Source organism: Hypanus sabinus, chromosome 16, assembly GCF_030144855.1.
Source record: "Hypanus sabinus isolate sHypSab1 chromosome 16, sHypSab1.hap1, whole genome shotgun sequence".
NCBI classification, from domain to species: Eukaryota; Metazoa; Chordata; class Chondrichthyes; order Myliobatiformes; family Dasyatidae; genus Hypanus; species Hypanus sabinus.
Window position 1 is genome coordinate 30,757,308 of NC_082721.1, and position 14,867 is coordinate 30,772,174.

At 42.4% G+C, this 14,867-nt stretch overlaps 1 protein-coding gene across 5 annotated transcripts in view; it reads right to left on the reverse strand.

Annotated features, from left to right (window-relative positions):
* Positions 1 to 2,324: 2,324 nt before the first annotated feature.
* The window catches only part of sppl2 (signal peptide peptidase-like 2), a 60,665-nt gene continuing 48,122 nt past the window's right edge, over positions 2,325 to 14,867 (reverse strand). For 3 of the 5 annotated variants that reach the window (XM_059991493.1, XM_059991492.1, XM_059991486.1), the window contains exon 17: positions 14,614 to 14,855. In XM_059991493.1, the coding sequence (XP_059847476.1) occupies positions 14,806 to 14,855 (50 nt within the window). In that variant the 3' untranslated portion in view covers positions 14,614 to 14,805. Of the gene's footprint in view, positions 2,378 to 12,511; positions 14,551 to 14,613; positions 14,856 to 14,867 lie in introns of those variants that run through there. The other 2 variants (XM_059991488.1, XM_059991490.1) reach the window with 2 other exon arrangements.

A 14,867-nucleotide genomic window follows, 5' to 3' on the forward strand; every position in this document is an offset into this window, starting at 1 on the left:
AGCGTTATTTTGTATTGGTCCTATATCTACCCTCAATTCTCTTTCACCCTTTATACATTTAAAAAAGCTTTTAGTATCATCATTGATATTAGTCACCAGTTTCCTCTCATAATTCATCTTTTCCTTCGGAATGACATCCTTAGTTTCCTTCTGCAAGTTTTTAAAAGCTCCCCTATCTTTCCACTAGCTCTGGCTTCCTTATATGCCCTCCCTTTTGCTTTTACTTTGGCTCTGACTTCACTTGTCAGCCACGTTAGTGTCCTTTGAAAATTTCTTCTTATTTGGAATATATCTGTCTTGCACTTCCCTCATTTTTTGCAGAAACTCCAGCCATCGTTACTCTGCTATCCTTCCTACAAATGTCCTCTTCCAGTCAGCTTTGGCCAGTTCCCCTCTCATGCCATTGTAAGTCATTTCCTCTATTCCACTGAAATACCAACACATTAGATTTTATTTTTTCCCTTTCAAATTTCGAAGTGAACTTGATCATATTGTGATCACTGTTCCCTAAGGGTTCCTTAACCTTACGCTCTCTTATCACCTCTGGATCATTGCACAGCACCCTATCCAGCACAGCCGATCCCCTAGTGGGCTCAACAACAAGCTGTTCTAAAAAACCGTCCATTGAACATTCTACAAACTCTCTCTCTTGAGGTCCAGTACTGGCCTGCTTTTCCCAATCCACTTTTCATGTTAAAATCCCCAACAATTATCATGACACTGCCTTTCTGACACCCTTTTTCTATCTCCTGCTGTAATTTGTAATCCACATCCTGGCTGCTGTTTGGAGGCCTGTATACAACTGCCATTAGAGTCCTTTTACCCTTGTCATTTCTTAACTCACCCCATAGAGACTCTACACCTTCCAATCCTATGTCATCTCTTTGCAATGATTTAATATTATTTCTTATACACAGAGCCACACCACCCCCTCTGCTTACTAATCTAACTTTCCGATATACTTTATATCCTTGGATGTTCAGCTCCCAATGACAGCCATTCTTTAGCCAAGTTTCAGAGATAGCCACAATATCATATCTGCCAATCTGTAGCTGAATTTCAAGATCATCCATTTTATTCCTTTCATTTGTGTCAGCTTGTTTGAATAATTACAGTGTGTTTTGTACATCATACCAATAAAGCTGTGGTGGAGAGAATGAAGTTCTGAACTGGGCAATGGTGTGAGCTGCTTTTATCCTGTATAATTTTAAAGTTCTTGAGCCTTGTTGATGCTTCACTCATTCGGGCAAGTGGAGGTAATTTCATCACATTCTTGATTGGTGCCTTGTTACTGCTGAGAAGCTATGTGGGATGTCAGGAGATGAACTACACCACAGGATATTCAGCCTCTGACCCGCTCTTTATTGCTGAGGGACTTCTTTAGATCTAATTGAATTTCTGGTCAATGGTCACCCGAGTGAAATTCATAGCCGAGGATTCAGTGACGGTAATACCATTGAGTGCCAAGTATAGGTGAATAGATTGTCACTTGTTGGAGATAATAATTACTAGGCATCTTTATGGTATATACATTACTTGTCATGTATCAGACGTTGTCCAGGTCTTGCTACATGGAGGCATGGATTGGTTAATTTGCTGAGGAGTTCTGAATGGAATTGAATATATATGGTCAGGAACAAACATTCTAACTTCTAATAAAACTTATGATGGCAAGATGGTAGGGCCTCGGGCAATGGCTTGAGAAATTCTTGTAGTGATATCCTTTGGCTGGGAAAATTCCTCCAAATACCAATGGTATCTTCCTTTGTGCATGGTATGACTTCAACCATGAAGCATTTCCCTTTCAGGCCCACTGACTTTAGTTTACTTGATACTCCATTCAGTCAAATGCTACTTGGTGTCAAAAGGAGTCACTTTCACTTTGCCGCAGGAATCCAGCCTTTTGCTCTGGAACTGAGTGATTCTGACAAAGCCCAGCCTAGGCGTTGGTGACCAGGTTATGGATGAATACGGGACACTTGGCAGAACTGTTGTTGATAGCTTTTGTCACTTATCTGATGATTGAGAGTAGATTGATTTGGCGGTAGTTAGCCAGATTGAAGTTGTCCTGGAATTTTCTACAATTTTTGATTAAATTTTCCATATTTTTCAATGGATACTGCAATTGTAACTCATGGCGAGCGCTCTAGCTAGCTCTGAAACACCAGTCTTTAATCCTACTGGTGGAATGTTTTCTCATCCCAGTGCTTGCTGTACCCAGTACCCTCAGCTGCTCCTTGATAGAGTACATGGAGTGAACTTACCTGCGGGAGGCTGGCTTCTGTGGTATTGTGGGTCTCAGAAAGTAGCTGAGGTGGATTATCTGCTTGGCACTTCTGCTAAACACGGGTTGAAAGTGCTTCACCTTCAGAAAACACTAAAACACAGAAAACACCTAAATAAAACACTGGACATACAGGGGCGCTTATCCATAGCCCTGTCCTGGGCAATTTGGAATTGTATTCCCAATGAGGTACACTCAGTTGCCACTTTATTAGGCACAACTGCTCATTAGTGCAAATATCTAATCAGCCTATCAGTGCCTAGATCATGAAGACATGGTCAAGAGATTCAGTTGTTGCTCAAACCAGCCATGATCATGGGGAAGAAGAGTGACCATGGAATGATTGTTGGTGCCAGACGGGGTTAGTTTGAGTACTTCAGAAAATGCTGATCTCCTGGGATTTCCACGCACAACTGTCTCTAGAGTTTACAGAGAACGGTGCAAAAATACAAAAAAAAATCCAGCGAGCAACAAGTCTGTGGGCAAAAATGCCTAGTCAATGAGAGAGGTCAGAGGAGAATGGCCAGATTGGTTCAGTCTGACAGGAAGGCAACAGTAAATCAAATTGTTGAGGGACTTATCAGAGGCGTTCAAGTCTGGAGACCAAGAAAGCTAGAAGAAGTGCAGGTATGATCTCCAGAAAGCCATCACATGGGTGAAATGGAGATTCCAGACCAAACTGGAATCATCGAGGGATGCTTGACAGCTGTGGCAGGGCTTGAATGCTATTGCCTCCTACAAAGTGACAAGAGAGACAGCAGGACTTCACTTACCGATGAACTCAATGCCTTCTATGTTTGCTTTGACCATCAGTACATGGACCAACCTCCACATCTCCTGAAGATCCTTTGATCACTGTATCTGAAGCTGACATGTGAGCTGCTTTCAGGAGGTTGAATCCAAGCAAAACCTCTGGACCAGATGGGGTACCCAGCCATGTACTAAAGACCTGTGCTGACTTATACTGGTACCCAAGAAAAGAGTCATGACCTGCCTCAAGGGTTATCATCCTGGTGCACTTACAGCCACAGTGATTAAGTGTCTTGTGATTGGTGATAAAATTTATCAGCTCCTGCCTGAGAAGGTGATTTGGATCCACTCCAATTTGCCTACCAGAGCAACAGGTCCACAGCAGGGTCAACTCATTGGCTCTTCACTCAACCCTGGAACATCTGGACAGCAAAGATGCATAACCCAGGATGCTCTTTATTGATTACAGGTAAGCTTTTAATACCACCATCCCCTTAAAACTAATCAGTAAGCTCCAAGATCTTGGCCTCAATACCTCCTGTCCTATTGATCCTGGATTTCTTCACTTGTAGACCCAGTCAGTTTGGCTTGGCAACAACACCTTCTCCACAATCTCCATCAGCACAGGTACACCACAAGGTTGTGTGCTTAGCCCTTTTTCTCTTCTCACTTTACACCTATGATTGTGAGGCTAAGCACAGCTCCAATGCCATATTCAAGTTTGCTGATGACACCACTGCCGTGGGATGAATCAAAGGAGGTGATGAATCAGCGTACAGGAGGGAGACCAAAAATTTGGCTGAGTGGCGTCATAATAACCTGTCACTCAATGTCAGCAAGACCAAAGAACTGATTGTAGACTTCAGGAGAGGGAAGCCAGAGGTCTGTAAGCCAGTTGTCATTGGAGGATCAGAGTTGGAGAGGGTTAGCAACTTTAAATTCCTGGGTGTTACTATTTCAGAGGACCTGTCTTGGACCCAGCATGTAATTGCAATTGTGAAGAAAGCATGGCAGTGACTCTACTTCCTCTGGAGTTGGCAGGGATTTGGCATGACATCTAGAATGTTGACAAACCTCTATAGCTGTGTATTGGAGAGTGTATTGACTGGCTGAGTCATGGCCAGGTATGGAAAGACCTCTGAACAGAAAATCCTTCAAAAGATAGTGGATTCAGCCCAGTAGATCACGGGTAAAGCCCTCCCTACCATTAAGCATGTCTACATGAAGCACTGTCATAAGAAAGCAGCACCTATCATCAGAGGTCTCCAGAACCCAGGCCATGCTCTTTTCTCGCTGACGCCATCAGGTAGAAGGTACAAGAGCCACAGGACTCACACCACCAGCCTGAAGAATAATTACTGTCACACACCTGTCAGGTTCTTGGACAAAGGGGATAACTACACACACTTGCCCGTCCATTGAGATGTTCCCACAGCCACTGATTTCATTTTAAGGACTCTTTATCTTGTTACTTCATGTTCTCGTTATTTATTGCTACTGATTCATATCTGCATTTGCATAGTTTCTTGTCTTCTGCACTCTAGTTGATCCTTCATTGATCTTGCTATCATTACTAGTCCATCAGTTTGCCGTGTATGCCTACAGGAAAGTATATCTCAGGACTTTATATGGTGACATTGATAAATGTCACTTTGATAAAAGAATTTACTTTGAACTTTGAATAGCCAATTATTACAACTGTGGTGTAACACATCAAACCTTGAAGTGGATGGGCTACAGAGGCAGAAGACCACAAACATCCAGAAATCCACTAAGTGGCCACTTTATTAGGCCCCTCCTGTACCTAATGAGGTAGCCATTGAGTGTAGCTTCGAGTTCTGACACAACAAAGGCACCAACAGGTTGTGCAAACTGCGCTCTCGGGATGAGATCATTCCTACCAATATCTTAAAACTATTCAATATGTCTGTTTCTTCTGCATGTACATGGACCTCTGCAACCCCTCTGTGACCAAAAGAAATTCCAATGCAAAATGATTACATTATTATTAGGCAAAATTAACCCTTCCAATTAAAATGCTATTTGTTGATTGTACACACAGGATAGTTTGTGAATATGGATTATCAGTGCTTTACTGTATATATTTGAAATAAAATTCAATATAAAATAACTTTAATTTCTCCAAAACACCATGCCTATAACATGCAAACTAATTATTTTTTCAAAAAATAAATTCTATTCATACAATTTTCAGGTACCCAATACATAAGACGTCACCATTCATAGTATAAGACATCGTCACATTTGCTTACATCAATATATTCCATGAACAGTGCGGTTGGGTGGTTTTTACACAGGGTCCAGTCTCTTAGCGTACAATGGCAAGAGAACTCCAATCTCTTTAAACTTGTTCTTTCCCGTTAGAGCCTAGGCAGCTGCAGAAGGTTCAGTGTGACTGTCAGCACGTGGTCCTGGACTAGCGACTCTGTCGGTCTCAGCATTCAGCCGAGGACAGCTCCTTGCACAGGAAATCCAGGAAAGTTCAGCCACACCTAAACGTCTCTTTCACTGAGCTGATATCCTTCCAGGAGCACTTGGTGTTTGTGTCACTGTAGGTCCCTGGGAACAGCCCTTATATTTCAGAATCATATGTTATACAGCTCTTCAGGGCAAATCACAACAAAGATAACTCCACCCTACTGATCTTTGGGACCCTCTTCCCAATGCATACCACGGCCCCAAGGATGTGTGATAGTGTTGTCATTGTGATCGCGAGTGAAGGAAAAGCCCTTCTCATCATCAATAAAGCCAAGTCTGGGCTGAAATCTCTGGTGAAAATGTTTTGGCCAACTCTTCAGGGGACTATCAGCAGGACATACTGTATCCTTTTCCCACAGAGATGGAGGACGTTCCCTGTGAACTCCTCATTGATTGACCTAACCAATAAACCCTTCAATGAAGGAAAGAAGGTACAGCAGGGACCATCTGAAAGGAAAACTGAGCAGTCACCAGGACACACCAGAGACAGACAGAACAGCATCACTAGTGACTCTTGATGTCTACATGCTCTGGGTTCAAGCACAGCTTAATGCAGACAGACACTGAGGTAGCCATCAGGGTGAGGGTACATTTAACACCACTTTCTCTAGAGCTTTGTAACGGGATCTCTGCTGGCATTATCCATTTCTGATCTCACTATACCCAGGTTTGCTTTATAGTAAACTTAGTCACTTGTCTGATGGTCACAATAAGGTTGAATTGGAACTACTTCAGGAATTTGACAGTTTTGTCAAACTCGTGTTCCCTTGATTTTGAACACCTAACAGACAACTGCCATCTGCTCAATTTGCCTGGCAAATTACATACCACCAGCAATGGACTATAATTAAGCGCTTGAACAGCATCACCTGCATGATGCCTTCTCCAAACAAGAAACAGTTCAAAACGACACATATCAAATCATAAACACAAAGTGCACTGTAGATGCTGTGGTCAAATCAAGACGTACAAAAAAGCTGGATGAACTCAGCAGGTTGGGCAGCATCAGTTGAAAGAAGCAGTCAACGTTTCGGGTCGAGACCCTTCGTCAGGACTAAAGAAGGAGGGGGCAGGGGCCCTATAAAGAAGGTGGGGGGAGGGTGGAAAACCAATCAGAGGAAAGATCAAGGGGTGGGGGAGGGGAAGCTGGTGGGGATAAGCAAGAGAGGTGAAGAAGGAATCCAAGGAGAAAGCACTATGGGTAGTCGAAGAAGGCAGAGTCATGAAAGGTGATAGGCAGCTAGAAGAGGAGACAGAGTGAAGGTGGGATGGGGGCAGGGAGAGGGGGGGAATTACCGGAAGTTGGAGAATTCGATGTTCATACCAAGGGGCTGGAGACTACCCATACGGTAGATGAGATGTTGTTTTTCCAACTGAAGTTTGGCCTCATCATGGCAGTAGAGGAGGCCATGTATGGACATATCCGAATGGGAATGTGAAGGAGAGTTGAAGTGAGTGGCAACTGGGAGATCCTGTCTGTTGTGATGGACAGAGCGTAGGTGCTTGACGAAGCGGTCCCCCAATCTGCGTCGGGTCTCACACACTTAATAACTTCTCTTTCGGCTCTTCCCACTTTCTCCAGACCAATGGTGTAGCTATGGGCACTCGCATGGGCCCTAGCTATGCCTACTTCTTCATGGGTTATGTGGAACAGTCTATGCTCCGAATCTATACTGGTACTGCTCCCCAACTTTTCCTTCGATACATTGACGACTACATTGGTGCTGCTTCCTGCACCCATGCTGAGCTCGTCGATTTCATTGACTTTGCCTCTAACTTTCACCCAGCCCTCAAATTCACTTGGTCCATCTCGGACACTTCTCTCCCCTTTCTCAATCTCTCGGTCTCCATCTCTGGAGATAGACTGTCCACTGACGTCTCCTATAAACCCACTGACTCCCATAACTACCTTGATTATACCTCTTCCCACCCTGCCAAATGCAAAAAATCCGTCTCCGACGCATCTGCTCCAAGGATGAGACTTTCCGTTCCAGGACATCCCAAATGTCCTCTTTCTTTAAGAATCGTGGTTTCCCTTCTGCCGTCATCAATGATGCCCTCACCCACATCTCCTCCACTTCCCGCACTTCAGCCCTCACCCCATCCTCCCGTCACCACAACAGGGACCGTGTCCCCCTTGTCCTCACCTATCACTCCACCAGCCTCCAGATCCAGCATATTATCCTCCGCAACTTCCACCACCTTCAACAGGACCCCACCCGTCTTTCCCTCTCTACCCCTCTCTGCTTTTCGCAGGGATCGTTCCCTCCGCGACTGCCTGATCCACACGTTCCTCCCCACAGAACTCCCACCTGGCACTTATCCCTGCAAGCGTAAGTGCTACACCTGTCCCTACACCTCATCTTTACCACCATTCAGGGCCCCAAACAGTCCTTCCAAGTGAGGCAACACTTCACTTGTAAGTCTGTTGGGGTATTCTATTGCATCCAGTGCTCCTGGTGCGGCCTCCTCTACATTAGCGGGACCTGACGCAGATTGGGGGACCGCTTCATCGAGCATCTCCGCTCCGTCTGCCACAACAGACAGGATGTCCTGGTTGCCACTCACTTCAACTCTGCTTCACATTCCCATTCGGATATGTCCATACATGAACTCCTCTACTGCCATGATGCTAATATAAAGTGATCAGCTCTGCAATTCAAAAAGTCAGATGGGGGATTGGCATGTCCAAATTTTAAACTGTATCACTGGGCATTTGTATTAAAAAGTCTTAGCTATTGAATGGAGGAGGATAAAGTTTCATCATGGAAAAATATAGAACAAGAGCTAATAGCATCAATAAGACTGAAGGACTTTCTCCTTATAGATATGTTTACCAAAAAATGTGATTTGTATTAGGGTCCAGTTTTAACCCATATGCTGCAAGTGTTTAGAGCAGTAGAAAAGTTCCTAAAATTTAAAAGTGTATGGTGCAAATCATCTCCATTATGGAACAATAATCATTTTCTATCTGGGGGGGAACCATTCACTAACAGAACTTGAGAGGATAAAGGTATTACTACTCTTCAAGATATTAATGGGGCAAGTACTATCCTTAGCTTTCAAGAACTGGTATCTCAATATAATATTGATAAACACTCTCTTTTCTTCTACTTTAGAATAAGATCAGCTTGTAAAGCCTACGAGGTTCGCTAGGGGTCAGATTTAAAGGACCATCCCATTTTAAGTTGGATACAGAGTGCTCCAAGACAGATAGTGTCATATATCTATGATAAACTCCCAGAAATATATGCCCACATCAGGAATGAAAGCCTGGGATAGGGACATATCTGAATTGGGACAAGACTTAGATGGGGATGTGATTTGGGATAATGCTGCCGGTGCTTCGAAAAACCCAAATCATCGGTATATACACTAGAAATTTTGTCATACAGCATATCTAACACCAAGAATTAGACATCAAATGGGACTGGGTCCTGACCCATATTGCTCATTTTGCCCTCCACGGAACCGTTGTCTCTTTTAGACATGTTGTAAGGGAATGTCCAGGGTTTCTTGGTTTGTGGGGGAAGGTTATCAGTACTCTTACATAACTAATGGGGGTATGATTACCAATGGACCCCACTGTACATCTTCTAAATGATGACTCCCACCTTTCCCTTGTGGAAAAAACATGCAAAATCTGGCCGGCAGGCCTGACTGCAGATAGGAAGGTTGTAGTCCAGCGTCGGAAACCTCCTCATGATATTTCAAGTACTCACTGGCTTCGGAGCTTCCTGGACATTTCTTACCTGGAATTATCATCAGCAAGAATAAATGATGCATGACCAAACTCAATCTTAATGTGGACAAATTTGATAACTAACTTAAAAGATCTTCTGTTAAAATAGGAATGCTCTGTCTGTGTATGCACTACTATTCAGTTGGTTGGTGGAGGGGAGAGGGGTGAGTGGGAGAGAAAGGGGTGGAGGGGTGGAGAGGGGGTCGGGATGAGAGTTGGGGGTGACTGGGTTCAATAGACAAAATGTAATTGGCAACTGGTTGTATTGAATGTAATTTGTTGGTGTTGCAATAAAAATTAGTGATAAAAAGAAGTTACAAGAGGTGCAGGTACGATCTCCAGAAAGCCATCTCACAGGTGGAGATTCTGAACAAAACTTGAATGAATGAAGGATGCTCAATTGTTGTGGCAGGGCTTATATGTTATCATCTCTTATAAGGTTAAATCAAACGGCATAGCTTCCAGATAAGTCCAATGCCTTATATGCTTGCTTTGACTTTTAAAACATGAAGGAACCATCCAAACCCGCTCAGCTCCTGATTTCAGTCTCTGAGGCCAATGTGCGAGTAGCTTTCAGGAGGGTAAGTCCGCAAAGAATATCTGTCCAAGTACTAAAGACCTGTGCTGATCAACTGATAGGAGTGTTCACTGAGACCTAGCTTCAGCAGTTTGAAGTATCCATCTGCTTCAAGCAGGCTTCACATATACTGGTGATAAAAAGAATGTGATAACCTGCCTCAACAACTATTGTCTGGTACCACTTAAATCCACAGTGAGGAAGTGTTTGAGAAGTTGGTGATGAAACATATCAACTCCTGCATGAGAAACGATTTGGATCTTCTCCCATTTATGAATTAGCATAACAGATGTAAAGTAGATGCCTTCTCAAGTCAAGTCAAGTCAACTTAATTGTCATTTCGACCATAACTGCTGGTACAGTACATAGTAAAAATGAGACAATGTTTTTCAGGGCCATGGTGTTACATGACAGAGTACAAAAACTAGACTGAACTACGTAATAAAAAAACACAACACAGAGAAAGCTACACTAGACTACAGACCTACACAGGACTGCATAAAGTGCACAAAAACAGTGCAGGCATTACAATAAATAATAAACAGGGCAGTAAGGCAAGGTGTCAGTCCAGGCTTCGGGTATTCAGGAGTCTGATAGCTTGGGGGAAGAAAGTGTTACATAGTCTGGTCGTGAGAGCCCGAATGCTTCGGAGCCTTTTCCCAGACAGCAGGAGGGAGAAGAGATTGTATGAGGGGTGAATGGGGTCCTTCATAATGCTGTTTCCTTTGCGGATGCAGCGTGTAGTGTAAATGTCCGTGATGGTGGGAAGAGATGCCCCGATGATCTTCTCAGCTGACCTCACTATCCGCTGCAGGGGCTTGCGATCCGAAATGGCGCAATTTCCAAACTCATTGACTCTTCACTCATCCCTGGAACATTTGGACAGCAAAGATGCACACATCAGGGTGTTCTTTATCGACTACAGCTCGGCATTAAATACCATCATCCCCTCAAAACTAATCAATAAGTTTCAAGACCTTGGTCTCAATACCTGCTTGTGTAATTGGATCCTCGATTTCCTCACTTGCAGACCCCTGTCAGTTCAGATTGACAACATCTCCTCCACAATCACCATCAGCACAGGAGCACTACGAGCTTGTATGCTTAGCCCTCTGCTCTACTTACTTTACACTTATGACTGTGTGGCTAAGCACAGCTCCAACGCCATATTCAAGTTTGCTGACAACACTACTGTCATAGGCTGGATCAAAGTTGATGACAAATCAGTTTATAGGAGGAAGATTGAAAATCTGGCTGAGTGGTGCTGTATCAACAACCTCTCACTCAATGTCAGCAAGACCAAAGAGGTGATTATTGACTTCAGGAGGAGGAAACCAGAGGTCCATGAGCCAGTCCTCATTGGAGGATCAGAGGTGGAGAGGGTCGGCAACTTTAAACTCCTCAGTGTTATTATTTTGGAGGACCTGTTCTGGGCCCAGTGTATAAGTGCAATTACAAAGGAAGCATGGCAGCACCACTATTTCCTTAAGAGTTTGTGAAGATTCGGCATGACATCTAAAACTTTGACAAATTTCTATAGACATGTAATGAAGAGTATATTGACTGGCTGTATCACAGCCTGGTATGGAAACACCGATGCCCTTGAATGGAAAGTCCTACAAAAAGTAGTGAATACAGTCATCCATCACTGATAAAGCTCTCCCTACCATTATGCATGTCTACACAAAACGTTGTTGCAGGAAAGCAGTATTCATCACCAGGGACCCCCACCACGCAGGACAAGCTCTCTTCTCACTGCTGCCATCAGGAAGATGGTATAGGAACCTCAGGACTCACCACCAAGTTTAGGAACAGTTATTACCCTTCAACCATCAGGCTCTTGAACCAAAGGGGATAACTTCACTCAACTTCACTAGCCCCATCATTGAAAATTTCCCACAACCTATGGACTCAGTTTCAAGGACTCTTCGTCTCGTGTTCTCATTATTTATTGCTTATTTGTTATTATTGTTTCTTTCTTTTTGTATTTGTGCACTAGCTGAATGCCCAAGTTGACGCAGTCTTTCATTGATCCTATTATGGTTATAATTCTTTTATGGGTTTACCTAGTAATGAATCTCAGAGTTGTATGTGGTGACATAAGTGTCAGAATAACACAGAACACAACAAGCCACAAAACTGCAAAGTGAGCCTCTTTCATCCCTCCCACCCATGCACACACAGGGATTGACATGAAATGATAGCTATTTTTCAAGCAGTCTAAAAAGACAGCACTTTGTCACTTTCCCAAGAGAATGAGGAATAGACAATAAACGTTGCCTTTGTGATTGCCATCAATATCTCAAGAATGCATTCACAAAGTGGCCCTAATGGTTTGTTTAGTCCCATAAACGTACATTTCTTCAGCACTCACTTTACACAGAGATGAATTTGAAAGAGGTAATTTCCATGTTTTTCTCTTATGGAATTTGAGTTAGCCAAGACCAAACCCTGGAATGTACCTTCAGTTGACCTTTCCACTGTTATAGCTAAGGACCGTGGGAGAGAAAGTACTTCTTGATTTTCTCTATGTATTCTGTTATTTTCTTTTTCAATCTTTTTATTGATTTTCTGATAAAGAATATGCAAATCAGAGTAGAAGTTTAGCAAACAGATAATACAAAAGACATAAAAAGCAGTAAAAAAGCAGAAAGTATATATTGTCAAAATCAGATCGGTAAAATGTTACGCTATTATATATACAATATAGTCGAAAAAACTACAACTCCTCATAACAATCATAAAAAAATTGGATATTTTATTTGATAAAGGGAAAAAACCCCACTAACTAAACTAAAACAAAAAAAAAGGGAAAGAAAGATTGGGTAGTCCATTTGAGGATAAAATTAGAAAAAAGAGACAGAGGGAAAAAAACATCCTTCCAGTCATCTCCAAACCTTCATGGATAAGGATTTTCCCTAAAGAGAATAAAGAAAAATAAATAAATAAAAATAAATTAAATCATATGAAAATATTGAATAAAGGGTCACCAGACTTGTTCAAAATTAAAAGATGTATCAAATGTCCTGTTATTCTGTTATTTATCCATCATTGATTTGGGCAGGGCCTGTACAAACATAGACCTAGAGTGTTTATGTGACAGACATTCTGTCCAAGGTGGTTTTGTTCTTGGTGTGTACAATTGGCTCTGAGAGTTCCCCAGTGACTGTACAAGTTGTCAACGGCTCTGGGCTGGAGTATGGACCAGGTCACTCCTTGTGATTACTATCCAGTAGTTGTCCTTTGGAAATTCACAGCTCCACTGGGTGAAAGCAGGGTTTTGGTGAATTCCTGAATCAAAAATTGAGCACATATGTTTGATACAGATGATATAATAGAGGTTGACATATGGTTTTATGAGTATCTCATGCTATTGCTTGTCTAGTCTGTGGGACAAACCATTCAGCTTAAACACATTTTGGAGAACTTTGCAAGATTGATTGCAGTGGGAACAACTTTACCACATGTTAATTCAGTCAAGGTCAATGCTGGCTGCTTTTTCACTTTTACTTGTTTTAACGAATTGGCTGTAATACAACTGAGAACTTGCGTGGACATTTCTGAAGGCATGTGTGGGTCAATGAATTTGCTGCAGGTCACACACTGATTAAAGTGAGGTTAGGTTCCCAGTTAAGATCTGAGACAACAAAATGGATCTTTTGTACAAACGAACCCGGCTCAGAATGGTTGGCATTTACAGGATTCCCTGTGAATGCGGAGCAGCATACATCGGCTAGCCACGACGCACAGTGCAAACCCACATCCAGGAGCACAGGAGGTGTATCTGTTTGGGTTAACACAGAGAAATCAGCAGTAGCAGAACATTGCATTTGCAATGGCCATAGGATTGACTTTGATGGCACAAAACTATTGTGCCATGCCACTGACTTTTGGGACCATCTGGTGAAGAAGCCATTGAAATAAAACTCGAGGAAGAGAATTTTAACAAAGATGAAGGTCTCACTCTAAGTAAGAACTGGAATTTGATCGTAAACAAAGTGGGACTGCAGAAACTTGATTGGACGATGACTAACCAATCAGGAAGGGTGGATGATGTGGGTATAAATACCACTGGACTAGACATGCCCAGGCATCATCCCTGATGAAGATGGCAGAGTTTGTCATCAAAATGTCAGTTAAATTCAATACTTCCACCCGGCTAGAAGCCTGAGCAGAATCTAATCATCATATACACTGGGAAAACACTAGATCCTTTTTCAAAAGATCTTGTGTAAAACATCTAGTTACTTTCATTCTGTGCCTGTGAAGTGGAGCATGAGAAGGACCAGTTCCCAATTCCAAATGAAAAAAGTGTATAGGGGCAGATTGTAGATATGAAGCCCCATGGTCAAGATGACCTGAGAATTACAGAATGACATATTCAGTAAAAAGGCTAGTAATCATCCCACTGTGTATAAAATGTCAGGTGGGAAAACCAAACTCCCATTACTATTAAAGAGTAAATTGATAGTAATGGTCCAACAAAGGTTGTCATGTTTATTTCCCTACCACAGCTCATTTTAGAGGATATCTATAAGTTAGCTTTTAGATAAATTGAACAGTTACTTGGAAAAGTTTAGATAAATTGAACAGTTACTTGGTTTTGAGCAGAAAAGTGGAAATTGACATGGTTCCAACATTCCAACACATACTCCACTTCTAAAATGGTTCACTGGCTGCATAGCATTTTTGGACATCCTGAAAGATATGAAGAACAATGTACAACTGTAAGTCATTCATCTGACATATCAAGTTGAAACTTTATTGGTTTGAGTATTTTCTTTGTCCTGTAATCTTGTCATTTCCAGTTTATTTATCCACTGTGGTTTTGCTTTTGTTCCACTTTTTCCAGTTAATGTTAATTTTTTTCAATGTTACATCTTCAGTATTAATCAACAAGCTTCAACACCTCAGACGTCAGTTCCTCGCTCTGCAACTGGATCTTTGACTTCTTCATTGAGAGGGCACGGTCAGTCCAGATCGGGAGTAACATCTGTTCTTCGCTGATGATTAAA